Source organism: Aquarana catesbeiana, linkage group LG11, assembly GCF_042186555.1.
Source record: "Aquarana catesbeiana isolate 2022-GZ linkage group LG11, ASM4218655v1, whole genome shotgun sequence".
NCBI lineage: Eukaryota > Metazoa > Chordata > Amphibia > Anura > Ranidae > Aquarana > Aquarana catesbeiana.
Window position 1 is genome coordinate 20670310 of NC_133334.1, and position 23836 is coordinate 20694145.

General features: G+C 44.5%; 1 protein-coding gene across 7 annotated transcripts in view; it reads right to left on the bottom strand.

Moving 5' to 3' along the window:
• Nucleotides 1-23836, bottom strand: part of NAV2 (neuron navigator 2) — a 634885-nt gene that overhangs the window by 198738 nt on the left and 412311 nt on the right. For 5 of the 7 annotated variants that reach the window (XM_073604037.1, XM_073604035.1, XM_073604038.1 and 2 more), the window contains exons 5-6: nucleotides 12269-12533; nucleotides 7593-7661 (exon numbers count right to left, since the gene is read on the bottom strand). In XM_073604037.1, the coding sequence (XP_073460138.1) occupies nucleotides 7593-7661; nucleotides 12269-12533 (334 nt within the window). The remainder of the gene's footprint in view (nucleotides 1-7592; nucleotides 7662-12268; nucleotides 12534-23836) is intronic. The other 2 variants (XM_073604040.1, XM_073604036.1) reach the window with 1 other exon arrangement.

Here is a 23836-nt window from a genome sequence, read left to right on the forward strand (position 1 = left end):
CTTTTAAGTAGCAGCCTGGGGAAGAGTGAAGGGGAATACTACCATGTCACCCGAGTCTCAGGACTTTATGGCTACACAGGGGAGGCTTTTACAGGTTAATAACATACATAAACTACATGCAATGCTCATATAATATTGTGGGAAGGATGAATGGCGACAGCTACCTCTTTTACTTGCTTTTCCTTCAATAAGATTGCAGCTCACACTAGCTCAATACTACAACACCCTCATCAACATGGGGGTACCTGTGCCCACCCAGGGCCTCCAACAGGGGGTAGAGCCAGCCCTCCCATATGGGTTGCGGGTTGCATTGGTTCAGCATTGGGCCCGAGGGCAGTGAGTGGGCTCTTTAAATACCCTAGGGCGCACGCACAGTAATCCAATGGGCTGTGGCTCCCAGCAATTAAATAGTGTTCCCTGGGCCTCATCAGTTCAGTAAAGAGGGGGCTATTTACTCATATAATCTGGAGCAGGCAGAATCTACCTGCTGGAGCTCCGAACAAATAAATTAAAGTTCTTCTTCAATATTAATTCGCCAGGGCAGGCCGGAACTTGAGGAGGACAAGAACCCCTTCCCCACAACCCTGGCCCAGTGGTTATGGGGGTCTGCGGTTGGGGGCTATTCAAAAACTGTGCTGGTAATGTCAACAGTTGCTAGGAATGTGGCAGGTCTCAGCACCCCCTGCTTTCTTAGGAAACACTGACAGCAAGAAGCCATCATATATAGAAGCAGTACATATACCACTTCTATATAGGAACCAGGGTGGGGGTCTGCGGTTGGGGCTATTCAAAAATCTGTACTGGTGACGTTGGCAGTTGCTAGGGATGTGGCAGGTGCCGGCACCCACTTCTTTCTTAGGAAACACTGACAGCGGGAAGACATCAAAGAAATCCTGGACAGCCGCACTCCAAAAATATTTGCCTTTATTCAAAAAAGTGTCATCCAAAATACAGGTCACAGCAGTATGGAACAAAGCTTACGCATTTCGCACTACACAGAGTGCTTAGTCATAGCTAAGACTAAGCACTCTGTGCAGTGCGAAACGCGTAAGCTTTGTTCCACACTGCTGTGACCTGTATTTTGGATGACACTTTATTGAATAAAGGCAAATATTTTTGGAGTGTGGCTGTCCAGGATTTATTTGAAGTCGAACTGCTACAGCATTGCCGTCACCTGGACTTCTAGACTGAAGGAGATGCCTTTTACTTTGATCTGACCCACCTGGAGCGGTGATACTCTCTCTCTCTACTGACAGCGGGAAGCCGTCGTATATATAGAAGTAGTAGACATACCACTTCTATATATGAGCCAGGGTTGTGGGGGTCTGCGGTTTGGGGGGCTATTCAAAATCTGTGCTGGTAATGTGAACAGTTGCTAGGGATGTGGCAGGTGTCAGCACCCCCTGCTTCCTTAGGAAACACTGACAGCGGGAAGCTGTGATATATAGAATCAGTAGATAGAGCACTTCTATATATGAGCCAGGGTTGTGGGGGTCTGCGGTTGGGGCTATTCAAAAATCTGTACTGGTGATGTTGGCAGTTGCTAGGGATGTGGCAGGTGCTAGCACCCCCTGCTTCCTTAGGAAACGTTGACAGTGGGAAGCCGATCTCTCTCTCTCATATATATATATATATATATATATATATATATATATATATATATATATATATATATATATATATATAAGCAGTAGATATACCACTTCTATATATGATGTTCGGCTGTTACCAAAACAGCCAAGGTTCGTATGGGACCATTGCCTCAAGAGTGGAAGAGGGTGGCAGGCAGGCACTATGGGGCCCCAAGATTTCTAATGGCAGCCCTGTGCCCACTCATTTCATTTTTTTTTATTTATTTTTTTTAATTTGTAATTTCTTTACAGGAATACAGAAATAAATTTACAATGGCGTACAACTTCCTTGATTCTTCATTTTACAAACATATTTCAAACCAAAGCAGAATATCCAAATCTAAGGTCTGAATTCCTGTTATTTTCATACATATAAAACAAAAACAATTCCCCTTTACCCCCTCCTACTCTGTGGCCCGAAGCCCTAAAGGGCCTCTAAAACAGGCAACAGGAGAAGAGAGAGAGAGAGAGAGAGTGCCCACTCATTTCAGTACATCACAGTGAAAGCTTCCACGTTGGAGTTTTTGTTCCCACTTTAGGCCAGCCCAGAGTTTTGCTTTGAATCAGCCACATGCAAAATTTAAATTTTTGCACATACACCTGGCAGTTAGAACAGTAGAAAGGAACCTTCTTTATACTTTGTCCAGTCTAGTTATGTTATAAACAGGTATCCATCTTCCAGTGGAAAGTCTTGTCCCCCCGGGGCCTAAGCCTCTGTCATGTCACACACTGAGCACAAATCAGTCAACACGTGACGTCGGAAGGCTATATGTTCTCAGTTACATGACACGGGGTGATGATCTTAGCGTGTTCTGTTTGATGCTGGGGAATCTCACGCTTAACATTGATCTGTGTTGGTTAAATTTGGCCCAGGGGGGGTAGAAAATAGACAAGACCTTTTTTTCTTCTCTTTTTAATTGCATGTGATGGAAAATTTTAGGGCTCGCCGGAGAAACACATCTGTTTTTTCAGAACCAGGCGAGGCTGTAAAATCTATAGAACGTTCTTTGATGTACAAAGACATGAAGATGTACAGTTTGTTCGTCCTGGAGCTAACCGTGTCAAATTTTACAAGTCATAAGAGCGTCAACCTCATCCTATGGCGAGCTTCCTATTACCGAGACAAACGCAGCAGACAGAAGGCTAGTCGTTCGGTTCACTGCTCACTGCACTACTGCTGTGATAGGTTTGCCCACATCCTATGAGGGAGATGGAGGATGGAAGATCTGACCACCAAAACAACACGTGATCATCTTACACAGCCAAATCCTTCACCACCACATGACTCGCTGTAATTAAACCGATAGTTGGGGGTACCTGTTGTTCTGAGATGATGTTTATAAACATCCTTGTTTATAAACATCATCTCAGGTACGCTCACCTACAATTGTGCAATCATCGCACAGCTCAGGTCAAAGACCCAATCAGAGTGGCTCTGTGCCGTGAGATCACTGTGAACTAATCACAAGTAGTGTGTCCCATTCCTCTTACACTGGGATTGATTTACTAAAGGCAAATAGACTGTTGCAGTTGCTCCAGAGCTTAGTAAATGAGCAGAAACTCTGCTGACTTCCATCATCCAATCATGGGCAAGCAAAAATGCAGTTTTTTTTTTAATTTTCCTTGCATATGATCGGGTACTCTTTGCAAATTGAAGCTTTACCTAATTTACTAAGCTCTGGAGCAACTGCCCTTGCAGAGGGCAACTTGCACTTTGCAAAGCACACAGTCTATTTGCCTTTAGTAAGTCAACTCCATTGGCTCTGTCTGTGTGAAAGGAGGAGGGGGGGGGGGGGGGTTGCTGCTGATCACAATTATTACAGGCATGGTTCACCTTTACCAAAAAAACTGCCTATCCAGGTAAGGGGTGTCTGCAGATATAAACAAACAGTGCAGCTATGAAAAAATTTGAATAATGCTCTTGCTATAATATAAGTGTAGGCCATTTCAGTACCTCATGAAGCCTGACTGAAAAATTCTCAAAGATTACACCTCCCCTGGCTGCCTTTGTCAGGACTCGGATCTGAACCTGCAATCTCTGCTGTATCTGGTGGTATCTCTTCTTGCTGAGCCACCTGAGATGCTGGACAGCTTCCTGCCTGATTCCTTATGCCGCGTACACACGAGCGGACATTACGGCGGACTTTGCCCGGCGGACTGGATTTCGTCGGACAATTCGATGTGTGTGGGCTCCAGCGGACTTTGTTTTCTCAAAAGTTGGATGGACTTAGATTTGAAACTTGTTTAAAATTTATCCGTTGAAATCGAGTCCGGTCGAAAAGTCCGCCGTCTGTATGCTAGTTCGACGGACAAAAAGCCACACTAGGGCAGCTATTGGCTACTGGCTATGAACTTCCTTGTTTTAGTCCGGTCGTACGTCATCACGTACGAATTCGACGGACTTTGGTGGATTGTGTGTAGGCAAGTCCGTTCATTCAGAAAGTCCGTCGGAAAGTACATCAAAAAGTCCGCCGGGCAAAGTCCGCCGTAATGTCCGCTCGTGTGTACGCGGCATTAGACAACCTTGCCTTGTGTCTTGTTTCTCTTGAACCCTTTGCTTCTCCCATGAACTTCCTATCTAAGCCATGCCTTTGCACTTATTTGCACTTCCTGTTTGCCAAATTATTGTGCTCTTTCCAGCCAATATCTCGCTCTCATCACTCCTGTTGCCATTCGTATCTTCACAAGCACTCGTTACCAACCTTTGGCTTGTTCCTCGACCACTCTTCCGCTTGATCCCAACCTGCAATCACTTGTTACCGATCTTTGGCTTGTTTACTGACTACGCTTCTGCTTGATCCCAACCTGCTATATCTGCTACTGGGTCCCGGCTTCCTCACCTCTTGGTGGGGTGATCTTGAGTACTGTGACCTGGCACTAACACACAGCGAAACCTATCTCAGGGGCTCTGGTGAACACACCGGTTAGTGCTTAGACAAGACACCCACACCTCAGATGAGACTGCGTCATCCGCCAGAGTGACCTGCTTGTGCACCTATCCTGCATGTTGGTGGGAGCCTTTCTACTGCTTTAGCTACTAGTCTCCAAACCTGGCCAAGACAGCCTTGTTGCTAGGACGTTGCTAAGACATGCCCAGCTGTTACTATTTCACACCTACGATCACAAGAGCAAGCTCTTTCTCTGATACACATCACCTCGCATGTGCTTTCTCTCCCCTGATGCAGTACCTCTGAGCTCAGTTTTTGACAGCTCGTTCCTGTGATGGTGGAGGTGACTAGTAATAGCTGGGGGTGTCTTAGCAACATCCTAGCAACAAGGCAGGCTGAGGAGATGCAATCTCCAGGAGTTTTTTTGGGCAGGCTTCAGGAGGTATGTAAATGACCTACATCTATAGCAAGGGCAACATTGAGGAAAAGTTGGCCTCAAATCATTACTGTGACTTCAAATAAATATTTTTTAATACCTGTCTTTACCGGATACGGGCGCTCCTTTACTCTTACTTTTCCTCAAGCATATACGGAGTCGACCTTAAGGCCGTTCCCCGAGGTAGCAGTCCAGGCCCTGACAGGGCCCAACACCTCCTTTTCCCCCAACCGGGCACGAACACCTGGGATCCAACTCTTCCTATCTGCCCACATCTACATACCTTACAGCAGCGACTGATCAGTCCAGCGCGATCTACACCTCCTTTCCTAAATTATTTACCTTTGGTCAGAGATGCACAGTTTATTTTTAACTACAGATGCCCTAACCTGAATTTTTTTTTATAAAGATGAACTATGGCTTTAAGTACGACCAAAAGACAGATTTATCTTTCACAAAAAAAAAAATGATGTAAAATTCATTTGGGTACAGTGTTGCATGATGGAGTAATTGTCAGACAAAGTATCACTGTACTCGAAACTGAAAAAAAGGCCTGAAAAGAAAAGGGGTGTAACATGCCGGCATTGAGGTGGTTAAATTGCAACTCCAGGCATTTTTTTAGTAATAATACTTCAAGAGGTATTCAAATGAACAAAATATGCCCTGCAGTACTCCACTCTACTCTAGAGCTCTCTCCTGCTGTAATTCCTCTCTGCCACTAGATGTCCCCAGTCTTCAGGTTGAACCCAGAAGACTCAGAACATCCTGTATGTCAGGGGTAGGCAACCTCGGCCCTCCAGCTGTGGTGAAACTACAAATCCCATCATGCCTCTGCCTCTAGGAGTCATAACTCAGTGCTGCACCTATAAACTACTAATATGCATGTATACCAACATCAACATGTGTAACATAATAACATATATAACAAAATAAAGTGCTCAGTGCCAATATAGTGCAGATAGAGTGCAATCAATAAAGTTCATCAGAGGTGAGATACAGGGTTGGTGACACGTTGGAGTATATTTCTGGTGACTTCCTGTGCTCCCCTCCTGGGTCCCCACTCACCAGATGAAGATGATATATAAGCCTGTATATCAAGATGGGTGTCTTCCGTCCACCGAGTAGGTTGGTGTACCGTGCCTTTAGGGAATAGAATCTCCTATCCTTCACCACATGGTCAGGGTCCTACACACTTTACACGGTCAGCGACTCGGTGGACGGAAGACATCAACTTGACATACAGGCTTATATATCATTTTCATCTGGTGAGTGGGGACCCAGGAGGGGAGCACAGGAAGTCACCAGAAATATACTCCAACGTGTCACCAACCCTGTATCTCACATCTGATGAACTTTGCACTCTATCTGCACTATACTGGCACAGGAAGTCACCAGAAATATATTCTGTGTCACCAATCTGATGAACTTTATTGATTGCACTTTATTTGCACTATATTGGCACTGAGCACTTTATTTTGTTATATATGTTATGTTACACATGTTGATGTTGGTATACATGCATATTAGTAGCTTATAGGTGCAGCGCTGAGTTTAAAATACTTTGTCACTTTTTTGGGGTACTTACCTTGCACTACAGCAGCAGCCCAATTATACACCTTTTATATCCACAGCGCGGGTCTTTTTTTTTTTTTTTTAACAACAAGGTTGGTCTTTATTGAAAAAAAAATCATCATTGTACAGTTAACATTCACAGTCAAGCTCTCGTGTATAATACAAAATAAAAGAATCATTTGTGAAGCAACGTAAAATGCTGGGTTAGATATAAGAAGGAAAACAATGCTAATCATTACAGGCATCTCTTATTTAGTTATCCACTTGCAATTACTCTAGGCCACTGGGTCTAGAATAATGCCTATCTGGTGGGGGGGGGGGTAAGTACATTCTACCGCGTTAATACCGTAGAGTCTGTCTACATGTCCCACTAACATACCACGGGGCACTAGAACTGTTCAGTCCAGGGCAGCCATATTCGATCAAACTTCTGCGGATAACCTCTATTGGTGTAAGTCATTTTATAAAGAGGCAGCACCGCATTCACAGCGCGGGTCTTTAACTATATTTTTCACTCTAGGAGTCATGCCTGTGATTGTCAGGGTCTTGCAATGTCTCATTGGACTTGTAGTTTGAAAACAGCTGGAGGGCCGAGGTTGCCTACCCCTGCTGTATGTGCATGGTATTGAAGCCCTGCCCCCAACAGGAGGTCAACCCAACAAATGCCATTCACAGTATAATGGCCCAGAGTTGGGCATTGAGACTGTAAAATAAGTTTACCCCCAAGTTATTTTATTTCAGCAGTCCTTCAGCAGAGATGCTAACAGTACTTTCATACACAGTCAACATAAAAAGACACTAAAAAGCCATATATAAAAACACCACCACACAGTAACAAATAGATTCCATTATGAATGTTATATTAGTGATTCAAAACTCACTAAAATGTCCCTTTAATAAGATTACATTGATTAATGCATTAATTCAAAATCAAAGCAATGCACAGCAAAGGTTACTGCTTGATGTTAGTTTGTGCATTAATCTCTTATTGTTATTATTATTATGATTAAGGTCGAAGTGATCCTGCATACAGAAAACATCCCTCATTGAAGGACGCACACTGACCGCGAGCATTTTCTCTGTCCCAGGGAGAATCGCAGGAACTTGACCTCTCTTGGGTCTTTGGAGGACGAACTGCACAGCGGGATGAGATATAGAAGAGTAAAGACACAACTCATCAATGTATTGTACAAACACGCCCTAAAGAGCTTTGCCAATGGTTCCATAGCTATAGTGCCCAGTTATCCAGAGTGGGGAAGGGCAGCACCAAGCCACTTAAAGCTGAAGTTTAATTTGCTTATATCTTTCCTTCCCTGGTCTCCCCCTCACTGAACATGCAAATACATTTTTGAAATAAAACATTTCTGTTTTCACCTTATTGTGTACCCAGAGACTTCATCATTGGGTCTATGTGCTTCTGTATGTAATGGAGTCAGATCATGGCTGGTGGGAGGGGCCAGTAGGGTGCCTTACATACCTTCCTGAAAACCCTGCGCACATTCTCCAGTGCTAGAGTACAGGTACCCCACTCGCTGCTCTGTGTTGAGATTTCCTAGGATGGAAATGCTTGCCCCAGCATTCACAGGAGGATGGAACTTCCTTCATACAGACCTGCTCCCCTTCCTGGATCCCGCCCTGCTGCTACACTGCTTTGTAAAGCTACAAAGGTAGGAGGGACCCCAATGGGGACAATGATGTAAGAGGGGCTCTGAGGGGGACATTGATTTATGGGGGGACTCTGATGAGGACACTGATGCAAGGGGAGACTGTGATGGGGGGACACTTATGTAAGGGGGGCTTTGATGGGAACACCAATGTAAGGGGAGACTGATGGGGACACTGATGTAAGGGGGGCTCTGATGGGGACACTGATGTAAGGGGGACTGTGATGAGGACACTCATGTAAGGATGGGCTCTAATGGGGACACCAACATAAGGGGTGACTGTAATGGGGACACCAATGTAAGGGGAGACTGTGATGGGGACACTGATGTAAGGATGGGCTCTGATGGGGCCACCAATATAAGGGGTGACTTTGATGGGGACACTGATGTAAGGGGGACTGTGATGAGGACACTCAGGGAAGGATGGGCTCTGATGGGGACATCAATGTAAGGGGTGATGGTGATGGGGACACCAATGTAAGGGGAGACTGTGATGGGGACACTGATGTAAGGATGGGCTCTGATGGCAACACCAATATAAGGGGTGACTTTGATGGGGACACCAATGTAAGGGGTGACTGTGATGGGGACACTGATGTAAGGGTGACTGATGTGGGACACTGATGTAAGGGGGACTGTGATGAGGACACTGATGCAAGGAAGACTGTGATAGGGGCACTGATGTAAGGGGGGCTCTGACAGTCTGATGAGGACTTAAAAATAAGAACCCAGAACAAAAATAAGTAGGGATTCTGATGGGTACACTGATTGAAAGGGAGACTTGGATGGGGACTCTGATGTAAAGGGGGCTCTGATAGAGACACTGATGTAAGGAAGATTATTGATGGTGACATTGATAAAAAAGGGGACTCTGATGGCGAATCTGATGTGAGAAAGGGCTTTGATGCGATATGTAGATATTCGCCAGCACACCAAGGATCATCAATTTCGTCCAAATGTCTTTTTATTCAACAAAAATCACATCACAAGACAGTGTAGTGCAACGTTTCGGAGCCACTCAGGATCATTTCATCAGGACAGGCATGTGTCATCACATGCCTGACGAAGGTGTCCCGTGGGGCTCCGAAACGTTGCACTACACTGTCTTGTGATGTGATCTTTCTTGAATAAAAGCGCTTGGACGAAATTGATGATCCTTGCTGTGCTCACGAATATCTACATATGGCATAAGTTCCAGTATCCAGCTGGCGGTCGCTCCAGCACCCAGTAGCCTAAAGAGCTTTTTTTCTTCCAGGAACGTGTGCGAGGGGAATATGGACTGAGGGCTTTGATGGGCAGCCACTGATGTAAAGGGGGGGACACTGATGAGAACGGTGAATGACTGAATGTATTTTTGTTCATCCTTTATTATGGCTCAAGTTTAATTTAGAATTTCTTTGCTTTGTATTACTGAAGGTCTCTTTGTGTTCCAAATCATTATCATGCCGACTGCAAAAATTTCTCCAAGTAAAACTTATTCATTTAAATTTTATTCATTCATTTTTGAAACTGATTTTTTTTTTTTAGTGCTTGTAAAGCATATGATGTGCTCCTTGTACAGAGAAGTTTGAAGACCAGCTAATGAATATCATTCAGGGGCCAGCCGGAACAAGGGGTGGGCGGGAGGGACGGCTGCCCTGGGCACTGTGGTATCATGTGAGGCTCGGGGGCACCACAAGGAGATTGGGGGAGGGGGTTTATGTTGGGAGGGGGAATTGGGGTGGGGAGGGGCAGCAGGAATAAGAATTGTTCTAGGAGGGGAAATTTAGAGAGGTGCGCTAGGAATGGTGATGGGGGGGGGAGATGGGAGAAGAGGATTTGTGCTAGAATGGGGGATTTGGGGGGGTTGTGCTAGAAAAGGTAATATTGTGTGTGTGTGTGTGTGTGGGGGGGGGGTGTTGCTGCCAACTGCATCTTGGGGGGGTGCATTTTAGCATGTTTGCCCTGGGCTCTAGATGACCTTGTCCCGGCACGGATTCCGGGTTTACAGTTAAACAAGGTAAGAGCCGATATCTTACCGGTGGTCATTTTCTCGGCTTTGCACAATATAACGGTTTGTGTTGCTTCACTTAATAAATCTATAAGGATTTCATTATATTTTTTTTTTTATCATTGATTCTTTGCCAGAAAACATAAAACCTCTCTCAGAGAGCGCAGGTCCCGGCCGCTCCCACCTAAACACGATTTTCTTTCCTCGCAAAGCAGATAAGGACGTATTTGTGTCCCTCCCGCTCTATACCATGAATATTTGCAGGAGATTTTTTTTTTTCTTCCCTCGGAAGACTTAAAAAGAAGCGGTTTTGGGTTACACGGCCTATTTTGCTCGGGGTAATCAGTTAATTGCACAATTTTTCACCACTACAAAGGACAGTATTCTGTACGATGACATGAGAACCTGCTGGGGCAACCCGTCAGCGGGGGTCACATTCAATGTATGGCCTGCGTGTGTGTGTGTGTGATCTAATCTCTCCGTGTCAATGTTCTCTTTTAATAACCATATCTGCTTTTCTGAATAGGGAGAGTCTGCCTTCACCTTCCGGGATTAAAGTCCAGTTAAGGGATCATTATTATTCTTTATAAGCAGAGATTCAGGAGAAAAAGGCCACTATCTGGGATCAGTCTGCTTATCATATCAGTAAAAAGTCCTTGTAATTACTGTCTATATATTTCTATGAAATAAGGGATATTGAAGTGCAAAACTTTTAAGCTCACCTCCACTCTTGCACAGTTGTACTGGCTCCTGTTCTGGGCTCAAAATGGCTTACTATGATCTCACTGCACACTGTGAGCTTCTCACAATGTGCATTAGACATCAGCAGCAGCTCTTACCGACGTCGGTAAGAGCTCCGCCTCATTTCCTGGCTGCATTATCCAGCTTTTTCCACCCACCCCCAAGTGGGGATTTTGGAAGCTTCCCAATGTAGATAATGAGAATAAGTGATAGTATTTGAATTCATTTGGTAAAACTGTAATGTCAAAGTTTTACAAAAGCAAAAAGGTTAGCTGCTCATCACCCTACAACAAGGAGAATAAGGTGGGCTTTGGTTTGTAGCAGTTTCTAATGCACATTGTGAGAAGCTCACGGTGTGCGGTGAAATAAGGAGGAAGCCATTTCAGTCCAGGAGAGGAGCCGGTACAACTGTGCAAGACTGAAGGGGAGGCTGAAGGTCAGATTTAAAACGGAGATCCACCCAAGAATGGAACTTCCGCTTTTCGGAATCCCCCCCCCCTCCGGTGTCACATTTGGCACCTATTAGAGGGGAGGGGAGAGCAGATACCTGTCTAATACAGGTATTTTGCTCCCACTTCTGGGCATAGATAGCCGAGCCACCCGTCGGTATCTACGCCACTTCCCGCGCAACCCCCCCCCGCTGTCTTCTGGGAGACACACAGGTCCCAGAAGACAGCAGGGACCAGTGGGATCGCTCAGCGTGACTCGCGCATGAGCAGTAGGGAACCAGGAAGTGAAGCCGCAAGGCTTCACTTCCTGATTCCCTTACCGAAGATGGCGGCGCCTCCACCCGAGAGCCGAGGGACGGGTCGGCTTCGGGTGCCGACATCGTGGGCGCCCTGGACAGGTAAGTGTCCATATTTTAAAAGTCTGCAGTATTTGTAGCTTCTGACTTGAAAAAAAAAAAAAAAATAGGCGGAACTCTGCTTTAAGGACCAAGCATCTTACAAATATGGTCACCCTAAAGTGATTCTATTACAAGGAAAAAAAATTAGGGGCTGCCATTGTTGGCCTCCCGAAGAAAATGCCAGCTGCCTGGCTGTGTCCCACTTCAGTATTTTTGAGTCACAGACCCAGAACAAGAATTCTGACTCCTGAGGGAGAATTCACACTATACGAGCTGGAAAAATCGCAGAGCCACCGGAGCGATCACCACTCCAGCCGCTCTGCTTTGCTGACTGCGCTAGCGGGCAGTGTGATGCGCCATTCAGCCCTAGGTTTTCCTGTAGAAGTTAATAGATTTTTGGGATGTAAATGACTATAAAGTCTCACTTGTAAAGTACAGAAAAAAAAAAGACAAAACATTTTACAAGTCTGCAATAGAGATTGGTGGATTCGACCCGTACCTGGAATGCATTTCCGTCTGTGCTTTAATCTGCGACTGGGGAGGTTGCTGTGGTTGTTGGCACTGGACTGGAGCGGCTGAGTAGTTCTGGGCATGGAGGGTACCGGAGGGGTGATATGGCTGCTGGCACTGGCTTGGCGTTCCTGAATGCTGGGTGGCTGGAGGGGGCTGGTGATAATTTTGGGGTTTCTGTTGTTGCTGTTGTTTGAAGCGTGACAGGCTGAAAAACAGGCCTAGAATCGCCTTCAAATTCCCATTCCTGATCTCTGCAAGACATAAAAAAACACAACAAATGTCATAACTATGCATAATAATACATCACTAGACCTTCCAGTGCTGCCATAGCTCCCAACTGTCCCTGATTATGAGGGACTGTCCCTGATTTGGAGCAATGTCCCTCTGTCCCTCATTCCTCCTCATTTTGGTCTGATCTAAATAGTTGGATATAAAATGCACTTTTTATCTTTCAAAAAGTGTTTCCCAGTGCTAAACCTTTCATCTAAATTTCTAAATTGCTGCATTTGTAAATTTTAAAAGCCAATATAAAGAAATAGTAGTGGTAAAAAAAAGCACTTGTGGGTTTAACTAATCTTTTTTTTGTATAATTCTCCTTTAAGGGGGTGTGGCAGAGGGTGTGTCCTATGCCTGTATACTGTTGCTAATTGGTGTCCCCCGCTCCCATCTCAAAAAGTTGGGTGGTATGAGTGCTGCCTCTATTGGCCAATCACATCTCTTTCATGTTATCTAGCACAGGAAGTCATCTCAATGCAAGAAATTAGTCCTTACTTTAGAAACATTTATTATTAATATATTATTTTCAATAATAATAATAACAACAATAATAATAATTAACAACAATGATTATAATAATCATAATATATTTAGCATTTTTTGTATGTGGTTGTGTTCTTTTTGAAAGTTTTTTTTAAACCCTGTGAGGCTGACAGTCATGTTTTGTATTTTTTTTTCTTCTCTTTATGCAAAATCAATAAACAGAAATTTGAAGAAAAAAATAGAATTAGCATAATAAGGAATATATTTAAAATAAATTGTTAAAATATGTTAATTATTACTAATTCAATATAATATAAAATAAGAAAAGAATATTAATCAACACATTTGACTACCTAAAGCTGTGATGTTGCAGCACTAGAGACCTAGGTTCTATTCCTTTCAGGAAATGACCTGCATGGAGTTTGTATATTTTCCCTGTGCTTTACATGGGTTTGCTTCAGTGGTGTTGATCTGTGTACTGGTCCAGGTTGAAGCAACACTTTTTAGCAGCACCGTGCCTGCACTGAGTTGACACTTCACCTGCACCCCCTCCCCCCCCCCTCCGGTAAATTGTTGCGCCCGGGGCTTTGTGTATTTCTTCCAGATCTGTGCAGTAATCCAGTGCAAGACTTTTCCTTCCTGTAATAAAGACCGCTCACTGCTGCTCTCTCTCCTTGTGCAGGGCGACTGGTCTTGTCTCCGCCCCCTCCTGTCATTTTTCTGCAGGCTCCCTGTAGTGGGTGGAGCCTGCTGGGCCCCTCCCACAGCTCTACTTCTCTCTCTCCTTGTGCAGGGTGACTGGTCTCGTCTCCGCCCCCTACCGGAAGTTTTCTGCAGGTACCCTGTGATGGGTGGGGCCTGCTGGGTCCTTCCCACAGCTCTACTTCTCTCTCTCCTTGTGCAAGGTGACTGGTCTCGTCTCCACCCCCTCCTGTCGTTTTTCTGCAGGCACCCTGTGGTGGGTGGGACCTGTTGGGTCCCTCCCACAGCTCTGCTTCTCTCTCCTTGTGCAGGGTGACTGGTCTTGTCTCCGCTCCCTCCTGTAGTTTTTCTGCAGACACCCTGTGGTGGGTGGGGCCTGCTGGGCCCCTCCCACAGCTCTGCTTCTCTCTCTCCTTGTGCAGGATGACTGGTCTTGTCTCCGCCCCCTACCGGAAGTTTCCTGCAGGCACCCTGTGGTGGGTGGGGCCCACTGGGTCCCTCCCACAGCTCTGCTTCTCTCTCCTTGTGCAGGGTGACTGGTCTGGTCTTTGCCCCCTCCTGTAGTTTTTCTGCAGGCACCCTGTGGTGGGTGGGGCCTGCTGGGTCCCTCCCACAGCTCTGCTCTCTGCACAGGCTATGTACAGCATAATGATGTCACCACTCCATTTATAATGTAAACTCTCGAGTTTGCAAAGGCATTTCCTGCACAGAAAGCGGATTTCTATCCTTAGTGGCTGTTGAGGAATATATTTTAATAAAAGTTTCTTTGGCGTAGTTCAGCTTTAACTGACGTCTAACCCAAAATGGCCCCGAAATGTGCGTCTGGGTGACTGTGGCATAGAAATTAAGATTGTCGGCTCTTTTAGGAAGTGATTATTTTTATGCTCTCTGTGCCTTTTTCGATTATTCTAGAAGCTTGAAACACAAGTTCACTTTAAGCAGATGGGCGCTGTCAGGACATAGGTTGGGCAGCGCTGATGTAGATCATTATATCTTCTATACATGAAGACTACCCTGAAGGAACACACACTGATAAAAATGTAAAAAAAAAAAAAAAAACACATGTGAAAGGCAGCAGTTCATCTATCTCATCACACCAACTCCCATCTCCGGGGATCCAACCGCTGGAATGAACCCACACTGCACTGCACAATGGAGCGGTCGATGGGAATTAGAGAAAGTTTTGAGTGTTTTCAGATTCATGTGAGGACATCATAAATCCCTATTGTAATTGTACAAAGGGGGGCGGTCATAAGTGTTCATCACATATGTAAGCTGTGTTTCCTATATAGCAGTGCACTGATTTCTGCTTTAAAGCTTCTCAACTTAAATCTGACCTTCGGCCCTCAGTCTTGCACAGTTGTACCGGCTCCTCTCCTGGACTGAAATGGCTTCCTCTGATTTCACTGCACACTGTGAGCTCCTCACAATGTACACTAGAAGCTGCAGCAAATCAGATAGAGCCCCGCCTCATTTCCTGGCTGTAGGACATCCAGAGTCATCCAGCACTTTCCTCCCCAGCCTGACAGTCCCTGGCCCCCCCGTCCCTTTCATTTATTGGATTTCAGTTCTTTTACCCATGGAGGCTCAGCATCACATGTGGGCGTTACCACAATGTTATTCTATGTACAGCACCCTGTTGGCGTTCACTGAATACAAACTATACATTTACTTTAAAGCGTAATACCACCCAAAAATGAAACTTCCGCTTTCGGAATCCTCCCTCCCTCCGGTGTCACATTTGGCACCTTTCAGGGGGGAGCAGATACCTGTCTAATACAGGTATTTTCCTCCCACCATGCATAGATAGCCGAGCCACCCGCCGGTATCTACGCCACTTACGGCACCTTCTCCGCCCCCCCGCTGTCTTCTGGGACCTGGGACCAGTAGAGTTGCGCATGCGCAGTAGGGAACCAGGAAGTGAAGGCTTCACTTCCTGATTGCCTTTCCAAAGATGGCGGCGCCTCCACCCAAGAGCCAAGGGACAGGTCGGCTTCGGGTGCCGACATCGCGGGCGCAGGTACGTGTCCTTATCTTAAAAGTCAGCAGCTACAGTATTTGTAGCTGCTGACTCAAAAAAAAAAAATTAGGCAGAACCCCGCTATAACCTTTTCACTGGCACCGACATATGCCATACATTGGAAGCAGCAGGGGGGGGGGGGGGGGGGTGTGGGTACACACTCCCGTCATTGTGCGTAAATCTGAAAAACTGACTGTTGACTGTCAAATGAAAGCAATTGGGGGGCTGTACAGCAGTCGAACCCCACCCACCCCCCCTCCCACATGCGCGTCCTTGTCATGTTTCTCAGGCTCCGCACTCCCATTTGAAGACCAGGGACTGACATGGTGGATGGTGGATGCCACTGGGTAGAGGGGGAGGGAGACCAGCGAACACCCATTCCCTGATCTCCCCCTAGTACTAAGAACCTGGATGTAAAAATTACACTTCGGCTGCATTCAGATCTGAGCGTTTTCAGCTCGTAAAATGCCCCAAAACACACCCAACAAGCAAAATCCTATTCATTTCAATGGCACCTGTTCACATCTGAGCGTTCGGTCGCCTGAAGCAAAACGCCTGAAGCTCAAAGAAGTACGAGCTTCTTTTTGGGCAGATTACAGGCGTTTTTCTGGTTGGTGACCTTTTGACCTGTGCAAAATTGCGGCAAAAATGTGGTTAAAAATGTGCGACTTTCTGCCTGAAAACTAAACGCTCAAGTGTGAATGCAGAATTCAGGTCCGACTATCACTTTCCCTGAGAAAGAAGCTAATGGAGTGTGATCTGTAGTCAGTTAGCTTTATTGGAGGGCAGGTGAGACATCAGGGGTCAAAACGGTCCCTGATCTCTCATTAAAGAGAACCTGTGACCCTAAAAAAAAGCATTCACTACACATATTACATAGTTCTGTGCATGTCGGAGTGAGAGCAATAATTCTACTACTGTGGACAAATGAGGCACTCAATTTTGCAATCTAACTAAAAGGGCAGATTTTTTTTTTTTTTTTAAGTTTTGAACAGAGTGGAAAGGAAATAGAACCCCTGACAGTTTTTTATTGCTGTCTGTGCCCCTGTTAGGGAGATTTAACCTCTCGCAGTGTCTTTTACCGGTACCATTATAAGTGAAAAGTGAAAATAAAAGAACATCCCAAATTTTGGGTTGTCCCCAGATTAGTAATGGAAGGGGAATCTTCCAATAGGGGCTCTGGTGACCTGAGGGGCCTCAATGGATTTAAATTGCAGAGATTTTCTCTCACTTCCTGTTTTGGCTATGGGACAGAACGTGAAGGGAAATCTCCCTAGTAGGACACAGATGGCAATGATAGGGTTATAGCCCTCCCTTACTCTATCCAAAATAAAAAATAAAAAAAGTTTTGACTATAGCTTTAAGGCTTGGCATGTTGGGTATCTATTTACTCGGTGCAACCTTATCTTTTACATTATATTCTACCAAAAGACTGGGCAATGTATTGCATTTGTGTGCCCTAAAATTATCGTTAGTGTATCTTTTAACCAATTGCAAATCGCAATACGTATATATAGGTTGCAGTTTGCAAGTGGTTTACCAGGGTTATGGCTGAAGCTAGCAAACCCGGTGTTTCTTTTTTTTCAGCCGGTGGCTGGCTTTCTCATAAAAGCGGTCTGAGCAGCTCATTAACCACTGGACCGCTTTCCAAAAGTGGCGGAAAGGTACATTTTCAAGGTCGCGCCCGAGAAACGATCCGGCGGTGCAGCCGGCTGGTCACAGAGGCTACCAGAGACCAGATTTTCTCTGATCGCCTTCTATGGCCTTGGAAGACCAGAGCGAGGTCATAACGTCACTTCCAGTCTAGTGCGGAAGTAAACAATTTTTTCTTTTTTAAAGCAAAAAAAAAAAAAATTACAATTTTTTATTTTTGATCCTTTGTTTTTAAAAAAGGTAGAGTAGAGATCTTTTTGACCCCATATCTCTCTATAAAGAGGACCTGTCATCCATATTTCTATTACATTCCTTACATTACATTCCTTGTAATAGTAATAAAAGTGATTTAAAAAAATCAATTACAAGAAACAGTGTAAAGAGAAAAAAAAAAAAAAAAAGTAAAGTGCCCCTATCCCTACGTTCTGGCGTGCAGAACTGAATTTATACGCAAGTTTCGCATGAATATTGAAATGGTGGTTGCACCACATGTGAGGTATCGCCACGATCGTTAGAGCAAGAGCAATAATTCTAGCGCTAAACCTCCTCTGTAACTCTGAACAGGTAACCTGTAAAAATCTGAAAGGGTCACCTATGGAGATTTTTAAGTACCTTATTTTGTCGTGATTCCACGAGCGTGCGCATTTTTAAAGGGTGACATGTTAGGTATCCATTTACTCGGTGTAACATCATCTTTCATATCTTACAAAATAATTGGGGTATAGATTGTGTTTTTTTTTTTTTTTATTATTTAATTCATCAAGGTGTACTTTTTTCTCCAAAAAAATGTGTTTGAAAAACCGCTGCACAAATACAGTGCGAGATAAAAAATTCCTACAATCGCCATCCTTTTACCTAGGGTCTCTGCTAAAAAAAAATATATATATATATATATATATATATATATATATAATGTTTGGGGTCATAAGTAATTTTCCAGCAAAAAATACTGATTTAAACTTATAAACAAAAAGTGCCAGAAAAGGCGTGGTCAGCAAGTGTTTGTACTTTTTTTTAAAATAAATCTTTATTTGTTTTTTTAACAAACAAACAAAGCAAGACACTACAAAACATCATTACACATTGAACCAGGAATATGAATTAAAAAATACATTTTCAAAATCCAATATAGCAATGATTAATCTATAGGAGAAAAAAAAAAAGAAGAAAAAAAGAAGAAAAAAGGAAGGAAGGCAAGCATTAATTCCTTCTCTCCCCAATGTCTCAGAACCTATACTTATATGGAAGAACTCATATTATGGATAGTGCCCCCCCCATGAGCGTTCGATGCTGTAAAAAAAAGCAAGTGTTGCACTTGAGAAATCGCTATTGTGACATAAAAAAATTGTAACTATCATTTTATACTCCAGGGTGTCTTTCAGAAAATAGGTTATGTTTTGGGGGATTTTCAGTAATCTTTAAGTCTACAATGATTTTTGAAACGTGTGCAAAAAATGCAAAAAACGGCTCTGATGGTGTAAGGGTTAAAAGGATGGTTATTTTGTGTATAGCTCCCTTTGCCTTGTGTGTAATAGCCTCTGTTCATGGCTCTCTCTAGCAGTTTTTGTGATGGCGGTACAGTCCAGCCAAGAGCACACCAGCAGTTCCATGTAACAATGATACAGATGGAGAGTGATGTGGCTACTGGTCTGTGAAAGGCCGACAATATGGAAGCCAGGCGGGAGTCACATGGTCAGGTCATGGGTGATACCGGGCCGCAGACAGCTCCTATTCAATGGATTTACAGCAGTAATTACAAGTGCAGACAGAGGCCAGGAACAGGTGCTCCCTTTATTTACAAGTGTATACATTTCAAGCGTTAAAAGACGGGGCCGCGGTCTGCACGGCGACAGAGAGGACAAAAACAGAATATTCTTCGGTGTAAAGGGCCTGTATAGGGAACGTGCCTATTAACAGGTGTGAGCAAATAGTGATTTATTCCCCATACAAAGAGGTGTCAGGGACTCCAGTGCCTTGTACTTGTGAGGTTCATTCAATGGAAATGAGAAGAATTTGCATGTTTTTGCACACAATTTACAAATAAACAAAAAAAACACTGATATGAATACCACATGTACAGGCTTTGTGTAATGTCAGCAGGAAGTTCTATTTCTTTTCTGTTACTACAAATACAGCAGATTAAAAGAAAATCTTTGTTGCAATTGTCAGTGATTTTAAGCAATTGTAAAATTTACTAGAGATCATTTATTTATGCAGTTCAATTTTTTTTTTCCATCTTTTTATTTGTTTTTTATGATTAGAAATTTGTAAACGTTTCCTTTTGCACTAATCTACACATAAGGGAATGTGATTAGGCTCCCTTCGTGATCATGGCTGAGGAAAAAAAAAGCTTAGATAACTCTACAGAGTACCTACTGTTTGTAGTCAGATTCAGTAGATTTGGATTAAGAGAACCAGTAAAGTACAATCCTTGTGTGAAACTACCAAGCACAAGGCGGCCCTCATGTCATCCTGGACTAGCAATGACTGTGGACCTCTCATCTATAGACTGAGGACATTCACATTCGCTGAAATTATATTGTTTGCAGTGCCCCATTTGGACTCATGACACCCACAGTCCTCCACTGTAGGACAGATACCTCCAGTCCTGCACTGTAGGACCGATCACACCTACTGCCCACACTGTAGGACACCCACAGTCCCCCCATTGTGGGACCAATCACACTCACAGTTCTCCACTGTAGGATCGATCATACCCACATCCCTTGTAGTACCGGTGACACTCGTAGTCCCCCATTTTAGGACCAATGACACCTACAGTCCACCTCTGTAGGACCGATGAAACCTACAGATCCCACTGTAGGATTGATCACGCCCACAGACCCCATTGTAGGTCCAATCACATCGACATCCCCCACTGTAGTACCAATGATACTCATAGTCCCCTGTTGTAGAACCAAAAACACCTACAGTCCACCTCTGTGAGACTAATGATACCTACAGCCTACCTCTGTAGGACTAATGACACCTACAGTCCACCTCTGTAGGACTAATGACACCTACAGTCCACCTCTGTAGGACTAATGACACCTACTGTCCACCTCTGTAGGACTAATGACACCTACAGCCTACCTCAGTAGGACACCTACAGCCTACCACTGTAGGACTAATGACACCTACAGCCTACCTCAGTAGGACACCTACAGCCTACCTCTGTAGGACTAATGACACCTACAGCCTACCTCTGTAGGACTAATGACACCTACAGCCTACCTCTGTAGAATGATGAGGCCCCACTGTAGAACTCATGACACTATAGGTCTCTCATATACAGCCTCCCACTGTAGGACCAATCATAGCTACGGCCTACCTTTGTAGAGTGATAAAAGCTACAGCCCCCCCCCCCCCCCCCCCGTCAGACCAATGACACCTACAGTCCTGCACTGTAGGATTAATCACACCCACAGTCCCCTACTGTGGACAAATGACATTCACAGTCCCCCTTTAGAAGACCTATGAAACCTACAGTTCCTACTATAGGATTGATCACACCCACAGACCCCATTGTAGGACTAATGACACCCACAGTCATCCCATTGTAGGACCAATCACATCCACATACCCCCATCGTAGTACCAGTGACACTCATAGTCCCCTGTTGTAGGACCAATAACACCTACAGTTCACTTCTGTAGGACTAGCGACACCTACAGCCTACCTCTGTAGAACAATGAGGCCTACAGTCCCCCACTGTAGAATCAATGGCACTATAGGTATCCCACTGTAGGACCCATGACACCAACAGTCTCCCACTGTAGGACCAGTGAAAACCACTTCCCCCCACTGTAGGACCAAAAATGGCTACAGTGCCCCTCTGTTGAGTTCCTTACATCCACAGTGCCCCATTATTGGATACAAAACATCCACAGTCCCCCACTCTTGAACTGATGAAACACACAGCCCTCCCACTCATGAACCAATGACACCCATAAGCCCTTACTTTTGGAATGATAGCACTCAAAGTTTGCCATTCTTGGACTGAAGACACTTACAGTCCTCTTGTCCTGAGGACACCCAAAGGTCCACACTTTTTGAAAGATAACGTATGTAGTCCTCAATAGGTCTTCTATGTCCTTTCACTGATTACATATGTAAGATTTTTGTTGTCTAAGACACCTAGGGTGCTCTGGGACGTGTGGGTCTCCCTCCAACTAAAGACCTCATGGACTCCAACTCGTACATACAATGACCATTCAACATGTAGCACACTCCCTAAGGAGCCGCTGGTGAACTTAGTTATTTTTCCCCAGTTAAAGTACACACAGCAAGGCACATTGCATTTTCTTCACTCTTCCACTGGCTCAAAGGAACAGTCTAGGGGTGTATTTATAGGGTTTTTATTGAAAATTTGAACTTGGAAGGGGTGAAGGGAGCATGGGATACACCAAAACTGGTGAAATAAACAGTTTGTGGACTGTTCTCTAGCTTGCTGAACTGCACAAAAATGTTCCACAGAATCTCTAATGCTGACGGTGACTATGACTTCTCCCAGAGACCAAAGCTACACACAGTCACCAACTTTCCAGCACTGCGGTCATTTACTCACTCAAAGCCACAGGATCATTGGTTGCCTCCTTCCGATATCCACCAGACTCTTCTCAGTGAGGGAGATGCAGACACACACCACCATAGGGCAACAGCACACTTTTCCCTCCAACTTCCTCCTGGTACTTTTCAGTGAGCTTCTCCAAACCCAAACAGATTCTAGGACTAAACTTGCGAGTAGTCTCCCCTAGCTAAAACCTCACTGTCTTCCTAAAGGCTTTTCTAGTACTCCTGCCCTAGGAGCAGAGCCTCTGCACAGGGATCTCCTTCAGCAGGACTGGACCCAGAAACTTTGCTCCTCTGTCCCAGGCCTTAGACTGCTTATGGGCTCTCTAACCACCTACTGGGCATGTCTCCCCAGGGATTGGCTGGAGTTCCATAAATATTCAGGCTGCCCACAGAGTAGCAGCCTGTGAGACACTGAGCAGGCCTGAACAATCAACCACTGCTTCACTGATTACAGAGGAGCTAACTAAATTTACCTAGAAGCCCACACTAAGAGGGTGCTACAAACATATACATATTATATATATATATATATATATATATATAAGCTGATGGTGACTGGGAGAAAAGAGAGCCTGTAAGATTATATAACACACCAACACACCCAGAGCTACCATAGAGAACGTTCTGCGGTACAATCACGCCACAAATGTTGCAATCTTCTTGGGTCAAATGAAATCTGTTCTAACTTACCCAATCACTGGCCTATAAAAGTTCATCAAGCGTTTGACTGGATCTTATGTAACTCCAATCCCATTCAGAAATCCTAATGTAAGACATCTCCTTAGGACATCTGTCCATCTGTGGCCCATCAATGTTCCACCTCCAGGCAATGCAACCACCACCAGCTGTTGTAGTACATTTCCCCTTCCGGTTACCCTGCTTTCCCTGGACAATATGTCATATTTCAGGGTGAAATCCAAGCTCCATGGATGCCCACACAAATACAGATATCTTCTGCCCGCTTTCCGCGATGACACTTTTATTTTTTGCGTGTACAACTGGTGTACCGAGTCATCATCACAGTAATTCCAGCCTTGCACTTGTGTCACTGAAATAGAGTGACACCAAATACACCACCTATTTCTGGAGCCTGGAATTTCGAGAGAGACAAAGAGACCTTTCTGCTTCGAGAGGAACAACGTGAGAGCTCTTCTTTTCAGGCTTAAACCTAGACAATTAAGATTTCAACTGCCCGGGGAGAGGACAATGACGGCTCATCGCACCTTATTTACTTTGTCAGCGTGCGATATGACAGGTCCTAATCCCCCGGATTGCCAGATTTCGCAAATTGTAAAAAGGCAAATGTGAGAAAAGGAGAGGTCTGTCATTCCAAGAGAGGGCACATGGTTTCCCCAGGTCACATGACTTGCCCGAGCATGACAAAATGATCCGATTATTTACATTTACTAATAACTTGTAGCAATTTATAACTCGGAGTGGCCAGCTTCTCTGTAAAATCCAGCATCGGCCTGGGAGGTATTTTACTCAAAATTGCAGAATTTGAAAAATGATAGAAGTAGGAAAACAGCAATCCTCTCCAAGTCATTTATATGTATTCCAAGGATCTTCACAGATGTCATTACATACATCTACCTTTAAGCAGAGGTCCTAGAGAATAAAATGATGGGCTTTGCATATTTTTATGTCACACAATATTTGCAAAGCATTTCTTCAAACACAATTGTTTGAGAAATAAATATACTTTAATTAATTTTAATGCACAAAAACACAATATAATACCCAATTGTTTGGAAAATTCTAAAATATGATGTTATGCCGAGTAAGCAGTGGCGGTGCGTCCATAAGGGGGCATGGGCGCCGCCTTCTCTCTCCAGCCACCCCCTC